Here is a 19,539-nt window from a genome sequence, read left to right as displayed (position 1 = left end):
ATGCTCCCGGGTTCAGAAATCCTCGAGTTCTCACAAAGAGCTTTGCCTTAGCTGACATGAACCCTTGTGCAGGGATAAAAGGGAATAAATAAACAAAAAGGCTGCTGAGAAATTAATACATTTAGAGGAGATTGTATTGGCGTTTGCGGAAATAAACCACCATTCATTTGAAAAACTGCTCGGTAGAATTATTGAAACTCGACTTCCTCGATACAAACCATTTGAAGTTAGCTGATACTTTGCTAGCATATAATGTGACGGGTAATCCTTCCGGGCTGTAGCACGTTTATTTTCCTCTAAACTGTGTTATCGGAATGCTGTACGAGTCTCGTTCAAACGCAACCAACATTACGAGATTTACGAGAGGAAATCAACTCATACGTGATCCGATATAGATGTGTGATTAATGCCTGGATTGAGCTTTCATTGGTGCCAAGTCTCATCTTCCACCCCAGAACAATGTTTTGACTGTATGCCTCCTGCTCTGGTGAGGCAAGTCTTCCTGGATTCCGACACACACTTTCCACAATGTTCACCGTGTCTGTCATGCCGAGTAACCCAGAAGGAGGATTAAGTTTGGAGTTTAATGAGTGTAATCCTGTGTTAAACAAGGCCAAAGTGTGGGGGCAAGAATGTGGTCCACTGCTGCCTGGTATGTAATAGCTCTTAAGCACACTGGTAAATGCTCCAAAGTGGAAGGAGGTGTCATACTCACGTGTGACCCCAGTTAGCCCGTTTTATATCGAGATGTACCAAAATAATCGGGTAAATAATTTTTCCCATCTTCCATTTTTTTGCTGTTAAACAGGTGGCACCGTGTTGCTATTAGTGTGGAGAAAAAGACAGTCACCATCATTGTGGACTGCAAGAAGAAGATCATCAAACCTCTCCTCAGAAGTGACCAGACCTCCATCAGCACCGATGGGATTACTGTCTTTGGTACCAGAATCCTTGACCAGGAGTTTTTCCAGGTAATATTCTGAGTGGTTTGTGTTTGGGCGTCTTGGAATTAGAAACAGTTGGCAGAATTCTTAAAAGGTTTTTGTTTGGGCTCTATTGTGAATCTGTAAAACGGGGTTATGTGAGGATAGAGGTGTGAAGAATGATCAAATAATGACACTTTTGGTTCTCTCTGGTGGAAAGGAAAGGTCACCGAGAGGCTATGTTTACTTTTGAGAGAGGGCTGGTTTGTTTATGAGCAACCATTATTCGGACGCCATTTTGTTTGTGTCGTCAGTATGCTTCCTCATTGCCATCGGGACTCGAAGAGCATAAAAAGTTGACCCAGGCACAATTTACTTAAAATCCTGATTTACTCCCATAAGCCGTCAGTTTTGATTACCTTGACGAGAGAGCCCTGAAAGCAACATCTGTATGAAACAGTGAGGGCAGTCAGAGGCTGACAAAAGTGGACGTGCTGAAAATAGGAGCCGTGAGTACGCCAACAGGGTCTTCGCTGTGTGGTTTTTGGAACAGGTTTCCTGTCTGTTCTCTGTCCCCGCTTTCGGGGCAAATCCACAGGGCCTATTGCATGCTGGGATGTAAAGGGGGAAGGAAATACCGAAGTCTTAAGCATACACACGCTTACAATGAGAAAATAAACAGTGAAAGCAGTTTTGCTGAAAGTATTTTTGTTGGTAACGAAGCTTGGGGTCTGAGAGACACTGATGCCTTTCTACGCTTGAAATATTAAGAATATGCTAAATCGTGTCAACAGGGATAGATAGACATTTTAATCAACATCTGCTGTAGGCAACATTTGTACTGTACATCAAATAAGATTCAAATATTGCCCATATTTACTCTTACCGCCATGATGACCTGTATTCTGCATAGACGTCTATTCATACCTATCTGGCCCAGGTTTGAGGTGGCCACCTTTGGAAAGGAATCTGCTTCAGATGAATGGAAGTCTTTCATTCCCCCCCTCCTCCTCATCACTTCCTCATCTCCTCCCCTCCCTGTGTATTCTGTCCTTCCCGCTACCACCTCCCCTCCTACCTTGCAACCTCGCCACAGAAATGAGACCACCTATTCATGTAAAGGTGACATGACTTAGCTGTGTGAAGATATACATACCTGTCTGTTCCTTCGTTTCCTGCTTAGAACGTACCGATCCAGAAGTAGACGTCTATTTTACCGCGTCACTATTTCGTGAGTTTCAGAGCTACCTAATGTACGTGTGTGTGCGTGTGCATATCTGTGTTGACCTTCAAGGGGTTTGGCTAATTGTTGTACGGGGGATGTCTAATTATAGCCGGCCAGGGTCAGACAAAAGGAAGGTTGCCCATGACTGACATTTAATGTAGCCCGAGGCAAAGGTACACCAAGATGTTGATGAGTGCTCGACCAATACTTGCTGCGTGATTATATTTGACTTTTGCTGATTTTAGACGGGGAACTTGCCCAAAGATTTTATCTCAGCAGTAGAAGACAGACCCGAAGACTCCCAAACCCTAACCTTAACCCTAACCCTGCACAAAACATATTTTGCCGTCGCAGCTACTCTCTCTCAACCGCCGCCCGCCTGTCTGTCTCCGGGTTCCTCTCGGTGTTCCCCCTCTTGGCAGTTTTGAACTTGCCCCTGCTTGATCTTGTGAATTGGCTCGTCTTTGCCAAATGATATGGCTGCAATGTTATTTTTCCCTGGAAAGAAAGGTCAATGCGGCAAATTGGTTTCCAAGAAGCAAGCAGATTTAATGATGGTGTCAATTTATTTATCCCACCATGTAGAAGAGATAATCATTACAATTTCTGTATGGTAATGATTTTGTTTGAGGGTTAAACACCACGTTGCCACTGTGTATTTGTGTGTAAACGGGTGGCTCACAGATGTGGACTAATTAGAACTGACTCTAGGCCGGGGTTCAAGCATTCACTGTTGGTCTTAGGGTGACACATGAGGTAATACATGTCAGCTTGAATCTGGCCAAATCTTGATCTATCCTTTCCTGTCTGGTTTCCACAAACACACACATTAGTTATTTCTCAAACGGCCAATCCTACCTTAATAGCCGTATATGTAGAGAAATAAAATCCCTTTTTTAAAAATAGAGGCGCCCAAGAAGGAATCTTAAGAGCTGAAATGGTGCAAGATGTTGATGGATGGTTAAACAAAGAGATTTACAAGGGGCACTGCAAGTCTTAGCAAATAGATGTTTATATGAAGCTACGTGCTCAGGATCCATAGATGACATTTTTATGCGGGGGGATACATGCTCACATTCTCCTAGCAAGTTACAGCCTGCTTTTCTCCTCTCATGTTTGACTGGTAATCATCATTGACACTATTGGCCTCGTTTACTAAAGATTTGCAAAAATGCCTCTGCTGGTCAATGGCTTGAAGTGGCACAGTAGTAGGCGGTGATCTTAAATACTTAACTGTAGTTTTCAATATTATAGATATTTGGCGTATTTGAATCATTATAATTTGTGCCAGTTGTTATTGAGTAAAAAGGTGTAACCTGCTGATTATGTTGTTTGTTTATACTGCCAGAATCTGTAAAGTCCCGAGAGATGTCACCTATAATTTTACATTATTGTTGTGGGAGTCCCAACATCACCTATGACATTGTTTTCCAAGATCGAAGCTTCATCTTGTCTCTGACGCTTACTAAGTAAACACTTCCATGAGCTAATCCGAACATATTTGTTCTACTTTCCACAGGGTGACATCCAACAACTTCTGATCATTGCTGACTCCAAAGCAGCGTACGACTACTGTGAACATTACAGCCCGGACTGTGACACCCCCCACGGCGAATCCCTGCAGGCCCAGCAGCCGCAGGAAGAGGTCAGCCAATCAGGGAGAGTGGGACGGGGTTCCGCAAAGTACCTGTTTAAGACCCTTGTCTATTTTCATACTCCAATGATTTCTTTTCAGCAGGTTTCACCATTTCCACATAGACTTTAATTAAATCAGTTTACACATCAGTGTAATATAAAAATGTTAAAAATTATGTACAGTGTGCACATTAATAACGTTGTGGTTACTTTTAAGTGCCGAACTAGACACTGTAACTGTACACACCTACACAGCATTCCACTCCCGTGTGATGTCATAGCAAGTGGCCTCAGTCAGCTGTCAAAGCATGCTGTTGCATATACCTGGTTCAAGGTGTTTCCACATGCACATGCTTGAATAGGCTCACCTGTGGACACCTGTGCAGTATCTGAAGTTGACCGGCACTCTGTAGGTAAAGTGTCGAGAGGGTCCGCTTTATTTTTTATTAGTGTTGGAAAGAGTCATTTGGTTTCAATCCATCTACCTAACTCTAATCATTCTTTCTTCCTTCTTATTAAGCTTATAAGGATGCACAGAAAAAAATAATTAACCAAACATGTTACTTATAAGATTTAAATCCAGTGAAGAGATGCATGCTTGTCTGCAATAAATCTTTCATTTAATTGACCTTAGATGCTCTGAAGCATGTAATTACGTGCTTTCCATGAGAAACTTGCATTACTATGTACTAAAAAAATGCAGCTGGAATATAGGGACTTTGAAGTTTGCCTTTTGTATTCCACCACTTTATGACCTCTTTAAACATCGTGTCTTAAACATCGGAGCCTGTTTCCGTATTCCGCTCATCTGCTCGCCACGTTCAAGCCGCTCCCTTATTCAGTAACGCTTGATTTATTGATTTATTTATTTTGCAACCTCTAACTCCATCCTTCTGTTACACATACAGGGATTATGAATGTAAAAACAAAAAACTGTACTGACCATTTTTAATATTTTTTTAAAACATACAAATAATGCAATTATTTGGTTCGACCTATTTAACATGCTTTTAATGGTTGCATTGGATGCAACGTCTTCTCACCCTGCATCCTTGTGGCTAATGTTAACACGTTCATTCCCTCCCTTTCTTTCTCTCTCTCTGTCAACATCTTTAGTTCACTACTGATGATTTAGAATACTCTCAGTTCTATGATTATGCTGAGGGAGCCAGTGACATCGTTCCTACCGATGATGAGTATTCTGAGCCGCAGGTAAATGAAAAAAGGAAAAGCAACGTGTCGTTTCTCTTCGTTCTTTGGTTTGTCTTTTGTGTTGTCCGTTTCTTAATGTTATGTTTATATGCACGTTGATATTCCAAGTACTGAATTTAATAAGCCTGGTTTTGATTGATTGTTTGGTTATGTTATCTAACTATGGGAATCCTTTGAATAAATAAATTGGTACTAATATGAATTATAATGATAGCATCTTTTTTTTTCTTTGTCAATTAGCTTGACTTGTGAACGTGCATATAAACATTGTCATGCGTCAAACATCTTTGTCTTACGAGGCTTCAACCAAACTGAATCCCGTCCAGCATGTCTTTCCAATCACCTGAAATGTTTCAAAATTGCGGCGAATTTTATTTACTCCAAAAGCCGGGAAGCAAATATTTAAATCTGCATCTGTCCCAAAATCGTCGATATATGTCCCAACACGGAATCTGTGTTGCATGAAAGGCACAGTCTGTGATTGTTGTTACACGCCCAATTGTTGTGGTTCAAAAAGTCACGATCTGGATGACAAAATTTGAACACCACTCACAAGTTGTGCCTTAAAATCATTCCCACTCTTGAATGTTTGTCTTGCTGTTTGTTTTGTCGCCGCCCCCCCTCTTCCAGAGAACCAAACGTAGTGTCTCCATGAAAAAGAAGAGGACCCGAAAGTCCCTCAGTAAAACTAAGGCCAAGCCCTTAAAGTTCTTTGCTGGCAAAAAAACACCGACTAAAAAGTTTGCCGCTAAGAAGAAGCGACAGATGCCTGGCTACCAAGCCACAGCGCCGGCGCGACCCCGAGGCGGTTTTAGGGTAAAGGATCAAGTTGAGAAAAGAAACCCATCAAGATTTCCAAGAGAAAATCTGTGATGCAAGCTCCCTAACCTCTTCCGCGTAGCACTAGCGGTAGTCAGCTTTGGAAGGGGCCCTTTAGCAAATAACCCCCCCAGGCCGGGTCAAACCTATCTTTGTGTTAACCCTTGCTTTATTCTTCTTTCCTTTTTTCAACATGCCTCAGCTAAGCAATGTAGAAGATTACAATACAGGCATTGACTACGGAACTGTAGATGATTCTCAGACTCAGTCCCCCTTTGCCACGCATGGATCCATTGAGGTAACTTTTATATTCATTCTAATTAAATAAAATAGTTTTAGGGGAAATTCTGTCCAGGAGGATTTTGGCCGAGAAGGTATCTGGTATGTGAAGACACAACTATTTCAGTGAAATTGGTGCGTCTTTTGGGTTGTACCCTGCTTAAAAATAGTCTAAAGATTTAAATAGACTAACTTATTTTTGGTTAGTTGGTTTTAAAATCTTTATTCAAACTAAGAGACTTTATACGCTGTCTGGTTGGACATCTACGCCCTAAAACATCTGGAAAAAAAATAAACCTAAAATTGGAAATAATTTGAATATAAGATTGTGAGATATGCTCCATTCCCTCGTCATCGAAGCAGCTTGGTTTTGTATTATTTTTTGGTCCGCTCAACAAAAACCAAATCTTCCCCACAGCCAGCTATCAGCTTGCTTTGCCTACCGCATATTTTGATGATGTGGATGTGATTACCCAGGCTTCTTCCAAATTTTCATTTAGAGACATCAATTAGTGACAATCAAACCTGTATAATCACATTCTTTTTTTTTACCTACCAAAATTGAATCTAGAAAGAAATGATCATGGTTTAGCGGTTGGTTGCAATCGTGAATGACTGAGCTTGCAAAATTTTTTTGGGTTTCAAGATGAATATGTCATATGGAACCCAAAAAAAAAAGGCAGAAATAGTGTATATTAACACTAGTTTGATTGTGTTTATAATGATAACACCTTTTGTATTGTGTAGTATGAAATCTTCCTTTTTTTTAATACTTAAGGTGTTACCATATATTTCAAAATATTTGATTAAAAATAAAAAAAATACTCAATTTGCTCAACTAACATTCTGCTGGCCATTGCTTCCTTTCTTCGCTTTTCTAACAACCCAAGGCTGTAGAGGAGGATGTTGTCGGTGATTATGTCACCCAAGCCCCTCCCGTTGCTCCGGATCCCGCCGTTGTCCAAGAAACGGCGGAAAAGGTGGACACTGGTGTGGAAGCATATGACTTGAAGGAATACGATGACCTAAAGGAGTATGACTTGGGAGAGGTTGACAACAGGTTGTATGATTATGGGGCATATGATGAGTACGGCCCCGCCCCCTCGAAACCGTCTACCGCCTATGATGAGGAATTGGGGCCCGGGGTGGCTGCTGAAACGGACGTTTCTGAGAGCGCCGTAAGTATTCGCGCCCCGATTTGGAGACTGAGGGGTGTGTGCATGTGTGCACGTGCTGATTATATTTTCTCGTTGGCATGAGTAACGAATCACTGGCATGTTGCGCCGGTCGTGCCGATGGTTTGCCGGTGATTTGATTGACCTCATTGTTTGGGTTTGTTTTCACGGAATGCTTCACTTCATACATTCTGAAATCATTTCTCCACACCTAACCATCAATCACATGATTAGGATTGTTTGGATTGGGGTTTGCATGTTAGTAATAACTAGTTGATCACCATTGACACCATTGCTCCACTTCAAGTCCAGGGGTTCACTCTTGCTCCAGATAACTAACATTTATTTGCCTGATTATTTTCTTCCAGTGTCAAATCCGACCTCTGGCTCCCACATATATACAGTCTTGATGGATGGAGTAAAATGTGCCGCCATTTTCTTTACTACTACAGGTTGCTGGAGCCGGAGGAGCCTTTGGCCAAAAGGGAGAGAAGGGCGAGCCTGCTGTGATTGAACCTGTAAGACCCCCATCGTGCTCAGGAACTCTAATCTTGAGTCGATCTGAATTTTACTCCCCCTGCTGTCGTGTAAAATACGACAAATTGGAGTAAATATGTTTGTTTAAACACACTGTTTTTCTACTGCCAATGTTTGTTTTCTCAAGGGTATGCTGATTGAAGGACCACCAGGACCTCCTGGCCCAGCTGTGAGTATAAATGATTCAAAAAAATAGAAATACCTTCTCAGTTGTTGTTTTCCACAACACAATGGTCACCTGAATTGATTATCACATTATTCTCTGTTTTTGAAAAGGGTCTTCCCGGTCCCTTAGGCCTACAAGGACCCCCTGGTACTTCTGGGGATCCTGGTGACAGAGTGAGTTTCAATTTTTTAAATTTGAATTTAGATTTGTGACTTTTGACACCATTACGTTCCACTTCTTGGTCATTAAATTAAACTTATATTTACATCCATGTTATTTTCCAATAGCTTTATCCTGCATTGATAAGTGTGTCAAATGCATTTCTTATTTTCTTGTTGTTTTAACTTAATTATGATCCGAGCAGCTGCTAAAGTTAATTACATCTAGCACCGGATTTCATTGCGTATGCATTCTAATCACTTAATCGGTTATGGTGACCCGTAGGTCAAAATTGCTATGTTTGCACAATACCTGAAAAATGTCTTTGTCCTGTCAAATCAAATTGTTCTAATGCGAAAATAAAAACTATTTCCATCTATTTACATCAATTTATTCTTTCCACGCGATCCACCATAGGGTCCTCCGGGTCGTGCCGGTTTGCCCGGAGCTGACGGCATGGCCGGACCTCCCGGTACCATGCTGATGCTGCCAGTAAGTTCTACCAATATTAATCAGTTATTTTTGTCCCACCGAATAACGAGGGACAATTAGTAACGCACCGAGGAACCTTTTCATGGCCTTTGTGTGTGTATATTTGTGTGTAACAGTTCCGCTTCGGTGGCGATGGTGAGAAGGGTCCGGTGGTGTCGGCCCAAGAAGCCCAAGCTCAAGCCATCCTTTCCCAGGCTAGAGTAAGTGGACAAGGACATGGAAATTTAAAAAGCTACATTTTAGTAGAACAAATACATACATTGTTAAAATATGAATCCAAATAGAGTAAATACTATACACAGAATATTATATCAGTCATGTTTACCTTTCAGCTGGCTATGAGGGGACCCCCAGGGCCGATGGGCTTGACAGGAAGATCAGGGCCAGTGGTGAGTAACTTCTTTCGACTATTTACCTTGATTTTTTTTTTTTTTATATCACTCCTGTACCTTTCAGCCTCCAATTCAACAAAAGCATCATCAATGAAACATGTTAAGAATGTAGGTCCTTTTGTCAACATGTTTTATTTTACTAACAGATAGTAAAGTTGATTTTTTTCATTATACATAAATTAAGCGATCATTATTGTGATGATGGCACCATTTAATTGTACCAGATGGAAGTATGGAAATATTGCTGCATCAGCGTTTTGAGGCTCAACCTGCTTGTTGCTATCTAGGTGCTCCCAGCTGCTTAGAAAATATACTTCTGTCTACCTCCCACCTTCCACTACCTCTATTTTTTGGGCTTGTTGATACACGAGCCATCATTATCTGCTGCAAAAAGCGCATGGACAGGGCCTCTGTGAAATCTACCTTTCACTGGCTTGGGTCCAAGTGTAATTATCCCAAAAAAAAAATACAAATAAAAAAAAGAAACATTTTGCTGCATTGTGTGTGGATTGAGATTTTAATATTTATTAGTTGTGTGCTTTTATTTTATTGTTGCCGTATAGAACATAGACGTATAATAATTTTAGCAAAACAAATTTATATTGACACTTCCAGGACATGTTTGCCCACAGTCTCGCAAGTCCGTGTCAATCTTGAGTCACATACAGCGAGATTTAATGTAGTTAAACACTTCCCTCTAGTGGTTACCCTCAAATAAATCCTGCCATTGCTGGAGAAAATTATGCTGACAATTTTCCAGACAATTGGTTTAATTTGTCCTATCATCTGTCAAGGGTCTACCTGGCTCAACTGGACTCAAAGGTGAAGGTGGAGATCCCGGTCCTCAGGTGAGAAGGATGTGTTTAAAAAAGGAAATAGAAAGTCACTCAAAGTTGCTGATGGGTTTTTTTTGTGTGTGTGTGTGTCTATAAGGGGCCCCGCGGCGTCCAAGGGCCACCAGGACAAATGGGAAAAGCTGGCAAAAGGGTGAGTGACCTCAATGACCCGTCCACTCTCACTGTACAGTGTTTGTTGTTCATGTGGACTTGTTTGGACCTGCTGCTCAAACACTGAGAGGATTATTTACAAACCAACAAACAATAGCTTGCTTAAAGGCCCGTACAGCTTCCAATCATCGGATCAATTGCCGGCCTCTTTAATCTGTCTGAAAATGTCAAAATGAGTCAGAAAGCGAATAGGTGACGTGCGGGCCCAATATGTCTCACCCGCCAAGCAGCTTGACCTAATTGGTTCCTAATTAAAATAAAGTAGGTATTAGCAATAAATAATAATCATAAAATAGGAGATTGTTGATTTTTAATACCACTTTAATTTACCTTGAATTTACCCTGTACTTTTTTATTTTTTTACAATTCTTTTTTTTTTTTTACAATTATTATTTTTATTTTTATTATTGTTGTTGTTTTCTTTTGTTTTTAGGGTCGTGCCGGAGCCGATGGTGGACGTGGGATGCCAGGAGAGCCAGGCAGCAAGGTACTAAATAGATTTACTAGCAGTTATGTCTGCAAAATTGTGCAATCTGAATGTTATGCGGCTGTGAGTTGACATTGTTGTCATAAAAAACCCCAAAAAAAACAGGGTGACCGAGGCTTTGATGGACTTCCCGGACTGCCTGGTGAAAAAGGACACAGGGTAAATACAGCTATGTTTTATCTTGTAAATGAATTTCTAATATCTTTAATGTGAGCCATCAATGGTGTTTGTTATAATTTCCAAATGTTTAATTGAAAATGAATTTTATTATGAGTGTTGGCCAGTCCTACTTGTGCTGCAATAGATTTGGTTGTCATCATATTTGAATTAGTGTTAAAAATTGTGAAATTCCAGTATGATGACTGACAACCTGCAAATGTCAGGAAAGGGAAAAGAATGAACAAAAGCCATTAAATGATGTGAGATCATCAAGAATTTCTTAATGTTCTTTTCTTTTTTTTTTTAAATTAGGGTGAGCCAGGACCAATGGGACCCCCAGGATCTCCTGGAGAGGATGGACAGAGAGTAAGTGCATCTGATTTTGAAAACACAAATTGGTAGAACGGAAGCAAAAATAAAACCCTAATCTGAAGTCACCCACTGTTATTTTGAGTTGCATCAAACTTTGCATTTATTAAACTCATTCGTCTGTTTCTCCCCCCAGGGCGAGGATGGAGAGATCGGACCCAGAGGGTTGGCTGGCGACAGTGTACGTTTATTTATCTATTTATTTTTTCAAATTAATAACACTGGTCAACACATTTTTTTTAACGAGTGATTAGATTTTTTTTTAATTTATCTGATTCAAATCTGCTCTTGTTTGGTCTCTAGCACATTTAATTTTAATAAATAAACAAATGAATAAATAAATAAAAATAATGATAATAATAATATTCTCACTCCTTGTAGGGTCCAAGAGGTTTGCTGGGACCCCGCGGTTCCCCCGGACCTCCAGGCTCACCTGTATGTAAACATTTGATCACTTCCTGATATTGGTAAAAGATTAACAATCGTCCTCATTTTGTTTTTGTTTTTTGTGCCTCACAGGGTATTGCTGGAGTTGACGGGCCTCATGGTCCAAAAGGAAACATGGCAAGAACATTATTTTCTTTGTATCTTTAAAACCTTTCCTCTCAGCTCTTAAAGCATTCTTTTGGGATTCACAGCTGAGGTCAGAGGTCATTCCTGTGCCTCAAAATGACCTACAGAGATCCCTAATTTTGTATTTGTTATGGCATTTACCGTGAATAGAAATCTGAAGGACGCTTGAATATATTAACAAGTATAAACCAAGTGATACTTTTGAATTCAAGTTCGGCCTTGTGTTGTGTTTGCTTTGACCGCTGCTTCGTATTTTGATTAGGGACCACAAGGAGAACCAGGACCACCGGGCCAACAGGGTATTTCAGGGACTCAGGTAAACTCCTTCATCACACTCTGAATTGCAATCTGATGTCATAGCAAAGTGTATGGGAAGTTCAAATGGAGTGTACACGCATTCGTGTGTGTGCGTTGCCATAGAAACCAAAGCTCATTGAAATGCACATCTTTATTTCATAGGGTCTTCCCGGTCCCCAAGGCCCTATCGGACCCCCTGGTGAAAAAGTACGTACTCATTATTTTTTAATTGCGTTTGTTCTGTTAAATGTTTCATAATTTAGGGGGGGAAATTGTTTTTTCTCTGATAACAGTCTTTATTGTCATACAAAATCCTTGATATGTATTTTTCTCATCTGCAGGGACCCCAGGGCAGGTCAGGGTTGCCTGGACTACCTGGTGCGGACGGACCCCCTGTACGTGCAATTATTACCTGTGGTCAAGCAGCCAGAATAGCAATAATACTTACTCGGGACCTTCTGAATAAATAATAATGTTGTTTAGATTTTAGTACCATCTGTGTTATATCCAATTATGTTTTTACAGGGTCATCCAGGCAAGGAAGGTCCGGCCGGAGAGAAAGGAGCCCAAGTAGGTGTCTTCAGGAATTCAGTCTTTTTACCTGAATAATTATAATGCAAAAAATAAAAAAATAGAGGGGGGTGTCCTATTCCCGATGTAAGGGTCAAGTCGCGGGTCATTGCTTTGCTCTATTCGTCCACCCTGACTACCATTATTCTTCTTTCAGGGTCCACTGGGTCCACAGGGTCCAATCGGCTATCCTGGTCCTCGTGGTGTCAAGGTAAGTTCCTCTAGAAAATTAATAATTCAATAATAATGGTCTATTTGAATTGTAGTCAAGCTATGTTTGTAGAGTTTCATCAAGATGAGCTATTAAAGTATGACATGTCCAACAGGGTGCTGATGGTGTGAGAGGCTTGAAAGGCTCAAAGGGAGAAAAGGTAAGAATGACAGTCAAGTGAGGGGAGTGAATTTTTTATCTTTGTATTCAAGCGGCAGCGTCTGTAACTCGGGTCCCGTCTTTGCCTTCCTCACGTCCGTCTGAATCCTTTGAGCTATTGCCTAGCAGAGGTCAGACAATGGGATGGCCTCCTCCGGTGGAGACGAATGTGAAGCAGCCGTGCTCAAGCCGCCTCGCTTTCAAAGAACAATTCACAATTCATCTCCAGTTCTTTCAAGTGTTTTCCTGCGTGTTACTACTCGGAATTTAAACCTCTGAAGTCGCTGAGATGGTCACTCGAGATCGATACAAATTTGATTGTATGAAATGTGAGTTTGATGTTACCATAGTGACGGGTGTGTGTTAGTTGGTGAATGATTCAAAGATGAGATTTCAACTCCTGAGTCCTGGGGATGAAGTTTTGTCATGAATAAGGCTCATGTGTGTGTATGAGCGGATAAAAATACAATGCTAAATTATCTATCGTATAAAATGATAAAGGACAAAAGAATGATTAATATGATTACAATTTGGAAATGACTGCTTGCAATGAGCAATTCTAGAAACATGCTGTAGGTTGTTCTTGTTTTGTTTTAGGGTGAAGATGGTTTCCCAGGTTTTAAAGGTGACATGGGAATCAAAGGAGACCGGGTGAGGAAGAAATTTTCTATCTCTTAGAATAGATTCTGTCATATCCAAGTCCTTCATCTTAATTTGTTTTTTGCTAATTAGGGTGAGGTTGGCATGTTGGGGTCCCGTGGAGAGGATGGTCCTGAGGGACCTAAGGGAAGAGCTGGCCCCAATGGAGAATCAGGCCCCCTTGGTCCTGCTGGAGAAAAGGTAATATGACAGTGGACACCTTTCTGACAAACCTTTGGAGTTATTCATGATTTCATTTTACTCAGGGTAAACTTGGAGTACCAGGATTGCCGGGATATCCAGGAAGACAAGGACCAAAGGTAAGTGATTGTTCAAACAAAGCCAAACCTTAAAACTTGACTTTCAAGCCCATCTTCATTTTTTTTCTTGATGCCTTGCCTCCTGCCCACGTCAGCGAGTGAGGATAAAGCCTTTCAAAAGAATGGATGGCATTTTTCAAATAGAATATCAGAATACCGTTGGGATTATTGCAATACAACTATACGGTGCTGTTTAATAATTCAAAAATTCAAGAAACATGACATGTGAAATGATCAAAGACTGAGTGACTCAGCACATTTGATTTCTTGTTTCCAATGCAACGCGATGTGGGCATCACATGTTGGTAAGATAGTCGCTTGATTATTTGTGCATGTATATTCAATTAAGATGACGTGCTCCTCATTTCGAAGAGTTGTGCTGACTACAGAATGAATTCCCTTTGTGATATGTCCTTTTATTCCCATTCTTGACAGGGCTCCAGTGGTTTTCCCGGATTCCCGGGAGCCAATGGAGAGAAAGGTGCCAGGGTAAGAATTCTAAATCACATTTAATACAAAATGATCTTTATTCTATTCTATATAAGCTTATATATTTTGTTATTGTTGGTTCTAAAAGGGTGTTGCAGGCAAACCTGGTCCAAGAGGACAAAGAGGTCCAACGGTATGTACTCATCATTCTCCATTTATTTTCTTTCTACTTGAAATATTTTATTTTGGTCATCTCATGATTAAATTTTTTTTGCAGGGTCCTCGTGGGGCTCGAGGAGCCCGAGGCCCAACAGGAAAGCTAGGCCCCAAGGTATGACTCAATATTGATCATAACATACAAGCGACTCTTAAATTGTAGAGAATAAGATATCAGATAGATTAAAAGATGTTTGATAATCATTTTTTGCGGCTTACAGGGCACATCAGGCAACGATGGTCCTCCAGGCCCGCCTGGTGAGAGAGTAAGTCCATGATGCATGACTCTAATCAAACATGGGGCCACATGATTAGGTATCTCCTCCTCCATAACAATATTTCCACACCTTGAATCTTCATATATTTATTCCAGGGACCTCAAGGACCGCAGGGGCCTGTGGGCTTCCCTGGACCAAAAGGACCACCTGTAAGTTATCTACACCTAACTACAAAATATAAAGCAATCTCCTTGAAGCCAATCCAATATATTTCATCCTCCAAAATAGGGACCACCTGGGAAGGATGGACTGCCTGGACATCCGGGCCAGCGTGGTGAGACAGTGAGTACTCCCATAATATATTCATTTAATATTATTAGACACACTATATGGAGCATATTAACATCCTGGTATGACGTTTCTTTTTTTTTTTTTTTTACACAGTAGGCGATATTCCGACAGACATGAGATTAATCCAACAATAAAAAAGCAAATCTGGACCTTGTCGCATTCATTTGGCCTTCTCTGCATTTTTATTCCATACTTGAGATGAATCACGAGTTGTGCAAGGACTATAAGTTCTTCTAAAAACTCACACATCGTCAATGTGTATGATATCTTTCGTTTCTGCTATCCAAACGACGATATAGTCTTCATTAGAATGTTTATGGTTCTGGATTTATAGTTGAGGAGCTCGCTCTGCAGGCATCCAATATGTGGATTGATTACAGTGATAAAAATACTCATGGGTTGTCAGTACAGGTTGTATTGCAGAAAGTGCATATCAAGAGTCAAGCTGGATCTCTGTTTCCGCTAAATGTAATATGAGGGCAACAGGAGGGGGAAAAAAAATCACAAAAGTTACTTTGCCCTATGAAGGGTAAAGAATTTTAAAGTATATCCAAAGGGAATACCGCACGGCATAAACCAATCAAGTGCAACTGTCAATTTATTCAGCAGCTTTTTTTCTCAACTAATTGTTCTTCCACCGTTTTCTCCGGAGAACTCCGTGTGTGTGCATGTGTATTTCTTTCTGATGACATTCAAACTGTTCTTGAGACAAGAATCAGACATCCTCCTGAGATGATCTCTTATAAAAGTATCTTGTGAGATTCTCGGCTTAGGTGGTGAAGTGGTGCTGCTTCAAAAATAGGTCAATATATTTATTCGGTGTGTTTTTAATTGAAGTCTTTTTTTTTTTTCAGGGTTTTCAAGGAAAAACTGGTCCACCAGGCCCAGGCGGTGTTGTCGGGCCACAGGTAATAAAAATAAATAAAATAAATACTAGTATGTATGTCTGTAAAGTCATCTTTACCTCTTTTACTAAAATAAATTTCATATTAGGGACCCACAGGAGAAACCGGTCCTGTTGGTGAGAGAGGCCACCCTGGACCTCCAGGTCCACCCGGAGAGCAAGGTCTCCCTGGAGCTGGTGGCAAAGAGGGAGCAAAGGTGAGTTATACGGCTTCCCTAAGAGTTTCTATTTACTCCGAGGCGCCTCCGTACTTACATACAAATTTTTGTCACGTCAGCAAAAATGGCAGTGGCCATTGGATATAGGTATTATACATTACATACAACTAAAATGCTCTGTCTGAATTTTCCCGTTTGTCACCATTTGAGAACCCATTAGAGGCCGTCGGGAGGCATTTTGTCCAAACGGCCCCCCTGACTTACCGTTGCACTTAACCTCCTCCTCTCTCCAGTCTTGTGCTTTCATTTCCACCCCCATCTTCCCTAAAACAGACAATCTAATCAAGTCTGTCGGCTAACTCTAAACACTTTACTACTCCCAGACCCATCTCCCACCCTCGTTTTCACTCAGGCCTCCATTTTAGTATGCCAGGGACACTTTGCTGAAGTCCAAGCAGCAGAGTTTGAATTTTTTTATAAGCCCCACAGGCTCTCCTGCGGCTGTGCCTCCTTGTTGTGCTCAATGAGAAGAACAAAGCTCGAAGAAACTTTTCTGCTTAAAAATCAAATGAGTTGTTGTCATTGTGATGACTACAGTTTTTTTTTTTTTTTTAATTACAGTTGCATGTTATCAGAATTGTATTGTCAAGAATGAACGTATCAGCTCAATCAATCCAAACTTAGACCGGGATTTTTGATTGTGTGTTCAGGGAGACCCCGGACCGCAAGGTTCCTCTGGTAAAGACGGTCCTCCTGGCCTCAGAGGTTTTCCAGGCGAGAGAGGTCTACCTGGTGCCACGGTAAGAGAGCTACTTGACGTTAAACATATTCATCAACGCTTCCCTCTCTCTACCCATGGCTTTGCTATAAGAGATGGTGACAGAGCTTAACTCCATAACAAATGAACCGTCACCTATCTCCAGCTATTCGCTCATTTAGAGACAGCAGCTCTCACATTTAATCTTATGTAGAGGAATCGCAACGTGACATGGAACAAATGAAGTCCTCGGCTGCAATGCATCATGGTCCGAGCTGGAGGAAAGATGGTCAGGGATCCAACTGCAGTGTTTTTTAATGAGTTGCCAAATACAGTGTGCAAGACTTCCTATATGATTTGATATAAATAGTTTGTATCGTATATTGCATATGTGACAAAAGCAAATATTTTGCTGATGAAGGAAATAATTGATTGATTTTTGTTCGTAGGGTCCTGCAGGTCTGAAGGGCGGAGAGGGGCCCCAGGGTCCACCTGGACCTGTTGTAAGTATGATAGATGAATTGTAAAATTAGAAAAAATAATCCAGAAAGGTATCACCAGAGTTTTTATCAATAAGAATATGTGTTTTGGTGAATTTAATAATTAAGGTAAGTTTTGAACAGACTTTCATCCAGCCAAGTTTAGTTGAATTTGTACTCAATAAATAAATGAACATGTATAGAATAACATAAAAATTCCAATCTAATACTGTCCCATTGATGTAATTGTATTTTTCTGTCTATATTTTGACTTAGGGCTCTCCTGGTGAGAGAGGTGCTGCTGGTTCAGCAGGTCCAATTGGCCTGTCTGGTAGACCTGGGCCACAAGGTCCCCCAGGTCCTGCTGGAGAGAAAGGTGCACCTGTAAGTATTAGTAAACATTGATTGATACTTTCCTTATCTTTGTCTGAAAAGGAAGCAAGCTAATGTCTTGACTGTATTAGGGTGAGAAAGGTCCTCAAGGTCCAGCTGGTCGTGATGGCGTCCAGGGTCCTGTGGGTCTACCTGGACCTGCTGGACCACAAGGTCCACCTGGAGAGGATGGAGATAAGGTCAGTAAGCCACATCCCAAAGATAGCTTCAATAACTGTCAGTGGTGAGGACAATTATTAGAGACAGCTGACTGATCTTTACATGGATTTCCTAGGGAGAGGTTGGTGAACCCGGCCAGAAAGGAAGCAAAGCTGATAAGGGAGAACAGGTTTGTTTCTCAAGGAATTCCCTTTACAAATCCCATTGGATATTTTCTATCCTTAATTCTGATTTTTGTTATAGGGTCCTCCTGGACCAGCAGGTCTTCAAGGTCCCATTGGTGCCCCAGGTCCTGCTGTAAGTTGCCGTTACAATATTAATATTGTTTTTGTGTTCTATCAGCAACTGTAAAACTGTTGGTTCTCAGGGAGCTGATGGAGAGCCTGGGCCCAGGGGTCAGCAGGGTATGTTTGGACAGAAAGGTGACGAAGGATCCAGAGGGTTCCCTGGACCACCTGGTCCCATCGGCCTGCAGGTTAGAGCCATTTATTTCCTTCAGTCATTGTGAGGCCAAATTGTTGACGATACAAACTCTTAAAATGACTCTGCACTGGGGTACATTTAATAGACTTTTAAAAAAGACTCATTCACTTCCTACCGACTTTCCATTAATTGCAGCGAGCAACCTCCTGCACTTGTGTCTTTCTGTTTATCGTTTTTAGCATACTGCGTAATTAGACCACTAACGATTTAATCTCAGAGGACAATTTGACAGCATCGAGAAATTAGGTTTTGCCGCACATGGTTGACTTACAAGCAATGTGCGTTCGGTTTTACGGCAATGCACACCTCTTGTGACTTGAATGACGTTTCGTTTTTATGTAAGATTTATGTTTTTATATCCTCAGGGGCTTCCAGGACCTCCCGGTGAGAAGGGAGAGAACGGTGACGTTGGCCCTATGGTAAGAAACGTGACCTCAACTGTTACACACTTAAGTATTAAAACATTTATACAATATAAAATGTATTTTCCGTAGGGTCCTCCTGGCCCCCCTGGTCCTCGAGGTCCTCAAGGTCCAAGTGGAGCTGATGTATGTATGCTAATATTTGAAATCAAATAGTGGCTATGTTCCACAATCAGTGATTTCATTATCAGCTATCAGCAGGTGTTGTTCAAGTTGTTTCTCTGTATCGCAGGGTTCACAAGGTCCTCCAGGCGGTGTGGGTCCAGTAGGCTCAGTGGGAGAAAAGGTACGAGTGAAAACATTGCCCGTATTTGTACGATCATAATTTTACTCACTGAGGTTTGTCTTTCTACAAGGGTGAACAAGGTGAAGCTGGAAACCCGGGACCACCTGGAGAGCCCGGCACCGGGGTATGTAATCTCGAGAGCCATTCCATTTTGTTCAATTCATCAAATTGACGTGATACTGTTCTTTGTTCTGGCAGGGACCCAAAGGCGAGAGAGGAGAGAAGGGTGAGGCAGGACCTCCTGGTGCTGCTGGACCCGCAGGTGCTAAAGGACCCCCTGGAGATGACGGTCCAAAGGGTAACCCTGTAAGCACTTGACATAAATATGGAAATTAATATATATATATTCCATGGCGAGCATTTTGCCTTGGTCTTTGACACAACTTGTTGGTCTCTTTTAAAAGGGTCCCGTCGGATTCCCCGGAGACACCGGTCCTCCTGGAGAGCCAGGCGTTGCTGTGAGTACTGAAATCCTCAAG

The 19,539-nt window shown here is 41.3% G+C and overlaps 1 protein-coding gene across 9 annotated transcripts in view; it reads left to right on the top strand.

Annotated features, from left to right (window-relative positions):
* Nucleotides 1-19,539, top strand: part of col11a1a (collagen, type XI, alpha 1a) — a 28,841-nt gene that overhangs the window by 3,942 nt on the left and 5,360 nt on the right. For 2 of the 9 annotated variants that reach the window (XM_037279325.1, XM_037279324.1), the window contains exons 4-52: nt 809-971; nt 3,668-3,793; nt 4,900-4,995; nt 6,017-6,112; nt 6,984-7,271; nt 7,721-7,786; nt 7,933-7,974; nt 8,082-8,144; nt 8,548-8,622; nt 8,739-8,822; nt 8,955-9,011; nt 9,809-9,862; nt 9,948-10,001; nt 10,455-10,508; nt 10,614-10,667; nt 10,980-11,033; nt 11,173-11,217; nt 11,418-11,471; nt 11,556-11,600; nt 11,872-11,925; nt 12,069-12,113; nt 12,248-12,301; nt 12,432-12,476; nt 12,634-12,687; nt 12,803-12,847; nt 13,444-13,497; nt 13,579-13,686; nt 13,752-13,805; nt 14,241-14,294; nt 14,383-14,427; nt 14,512-14,565; nt 14,672-14,716; nt 14,824-14,877; nt 14,957-15,010; nt 15,874-15,927; nt 16,013-16,120; nt 16,792-16,881; nt 17,288-17,341; nt 17,594-17,701; nt 17,782-17,889; nt 17,985-18,038; nt 18,113-18,166; nt 18,237-18,344; nt 18,718-18,771; nt 18,847-18,900; nt 19,007-19,060; nt 19,131-19,184; nt 19,259-19,366; nt 19,465-19,518. In XM_037279325.1, coding sequence (XP_037135220.1) covers nt 809-971; nt 3,668-3,793; nt 4,900-4,995; nt 6,017-6,112; nt 6,984-7,271; nt 7,721-7,786; nt 7,933-7,974; nt 8,082-8,144; nt 8,548-8,622; nt 8,739-8,822; nt 8,955-9,011; nt 9,809-9,862; nt 9,948-10,001; nt 10,455-10,508; nt 10,614-10,667; nt 10,980-11,033; nt 11,173-11,217; nt 11,418-11,471; nt 11,556-11,600; nt 11,872-11,925; nt 12,069-12,113; nt 12,248-12,301; nt 12,432-12,476; nt 12,634-12,687; nt 12,803-12,847; nt 13,444-13,497; nt 13,579-13,686; nt 13,752-13,805; nt 14,241-14,294; nt 14,383-14,427; nt 14,512-14,565; nt 14,672-14,716; nt 14,824-14,877; nt 14,957-15,010; nt 15,874-15,927; nt 16,013-16,120; nt 16,792-16,881; nt 17,288-17,341; nt 17,594-17,701; nt 17,782-17,889; nt 17,985-18,038; nt 18,113-18,166; nt 18,237-18,344; nt 18,718-18,771; nt 18,847-18,900; nt 19,007-19,060; nt 19,131-19,184; nt 19,259-19,366; nt 19,465-19,518 — 3,505 coding nt within the window. Of the gene's footprint in view, nt 1-808; nt 972-3,667; nt 3,794-4,899; nt 4,996-5,625; nt 5,812-6,016; nt 6,113-6,983; nt 7,272-7,720; nt 7,787-7,932; nt 7,975-8,081; nt 8,145-8,547; nt 8,623-8,738; nt 8,823-8,954; nt 9,012-9,808; nt 9,863-9,947; nt 10,002-10,454; nt 10,509-10,613; nt 10,668-10,979; nt 11,034-11,172; nt 11,218-11,417; nt 11,472-11,555; nt 11,601-11,871; nt 11,926-12,068; nt 12,114-12,247; nt 12,302-12,431; nt 12,477-12,633; nt 12,688-12,802; nt 12,848-13,443; nt 13,498-13,578; nt 13,687-13,751; nt 13,806-14,240; nt 14,295-14,382; nt 14,428-14,511; nt 14,566-14,671; nt 14,717-14,823; nt 14,878-14,956; nt 15,011-15,873; nt 15,928-16,012; nt 16,121-16,791; nt 16,882-17,287; nt 17,342-17,593; nt 17,702-17,781; nt 17,890-17,984; nt 18,039-18,112; nt 18,167-18,236; nt 18,345-18,717; nt 18,772-18,846; nt 18,901-19,006; nt 19,061-19,130; nt 19,185-19,258; nt 19,367-19,464; nt 19,519-19,539 lie in introns of all 9 variants that reach the window. The other 7 variants (XM_037279335.1, XM_037279326.1, XM_037279327.1 and 4 more) reach the window with 7 other exon arrangements.

This window comes from Syngnathus acus, chromosome 20 (assembly GCF_901709675.1).
Source record: "Syngnathus acus chromosome 20, fSynAcu1.2, whole genome shotgun sequence".
NCBI classification, from domain to species: Eukaryota; Metazoa; Chordata; class Actinopteri; order Syngnathiformes; family Syngnathidae; genus Syngnathus; species Syngnathus acus.
Note: the sequence above shows the minus strand (reverse complement) of the source record. Positions and strands in the feature narration are given on the sequence as shown.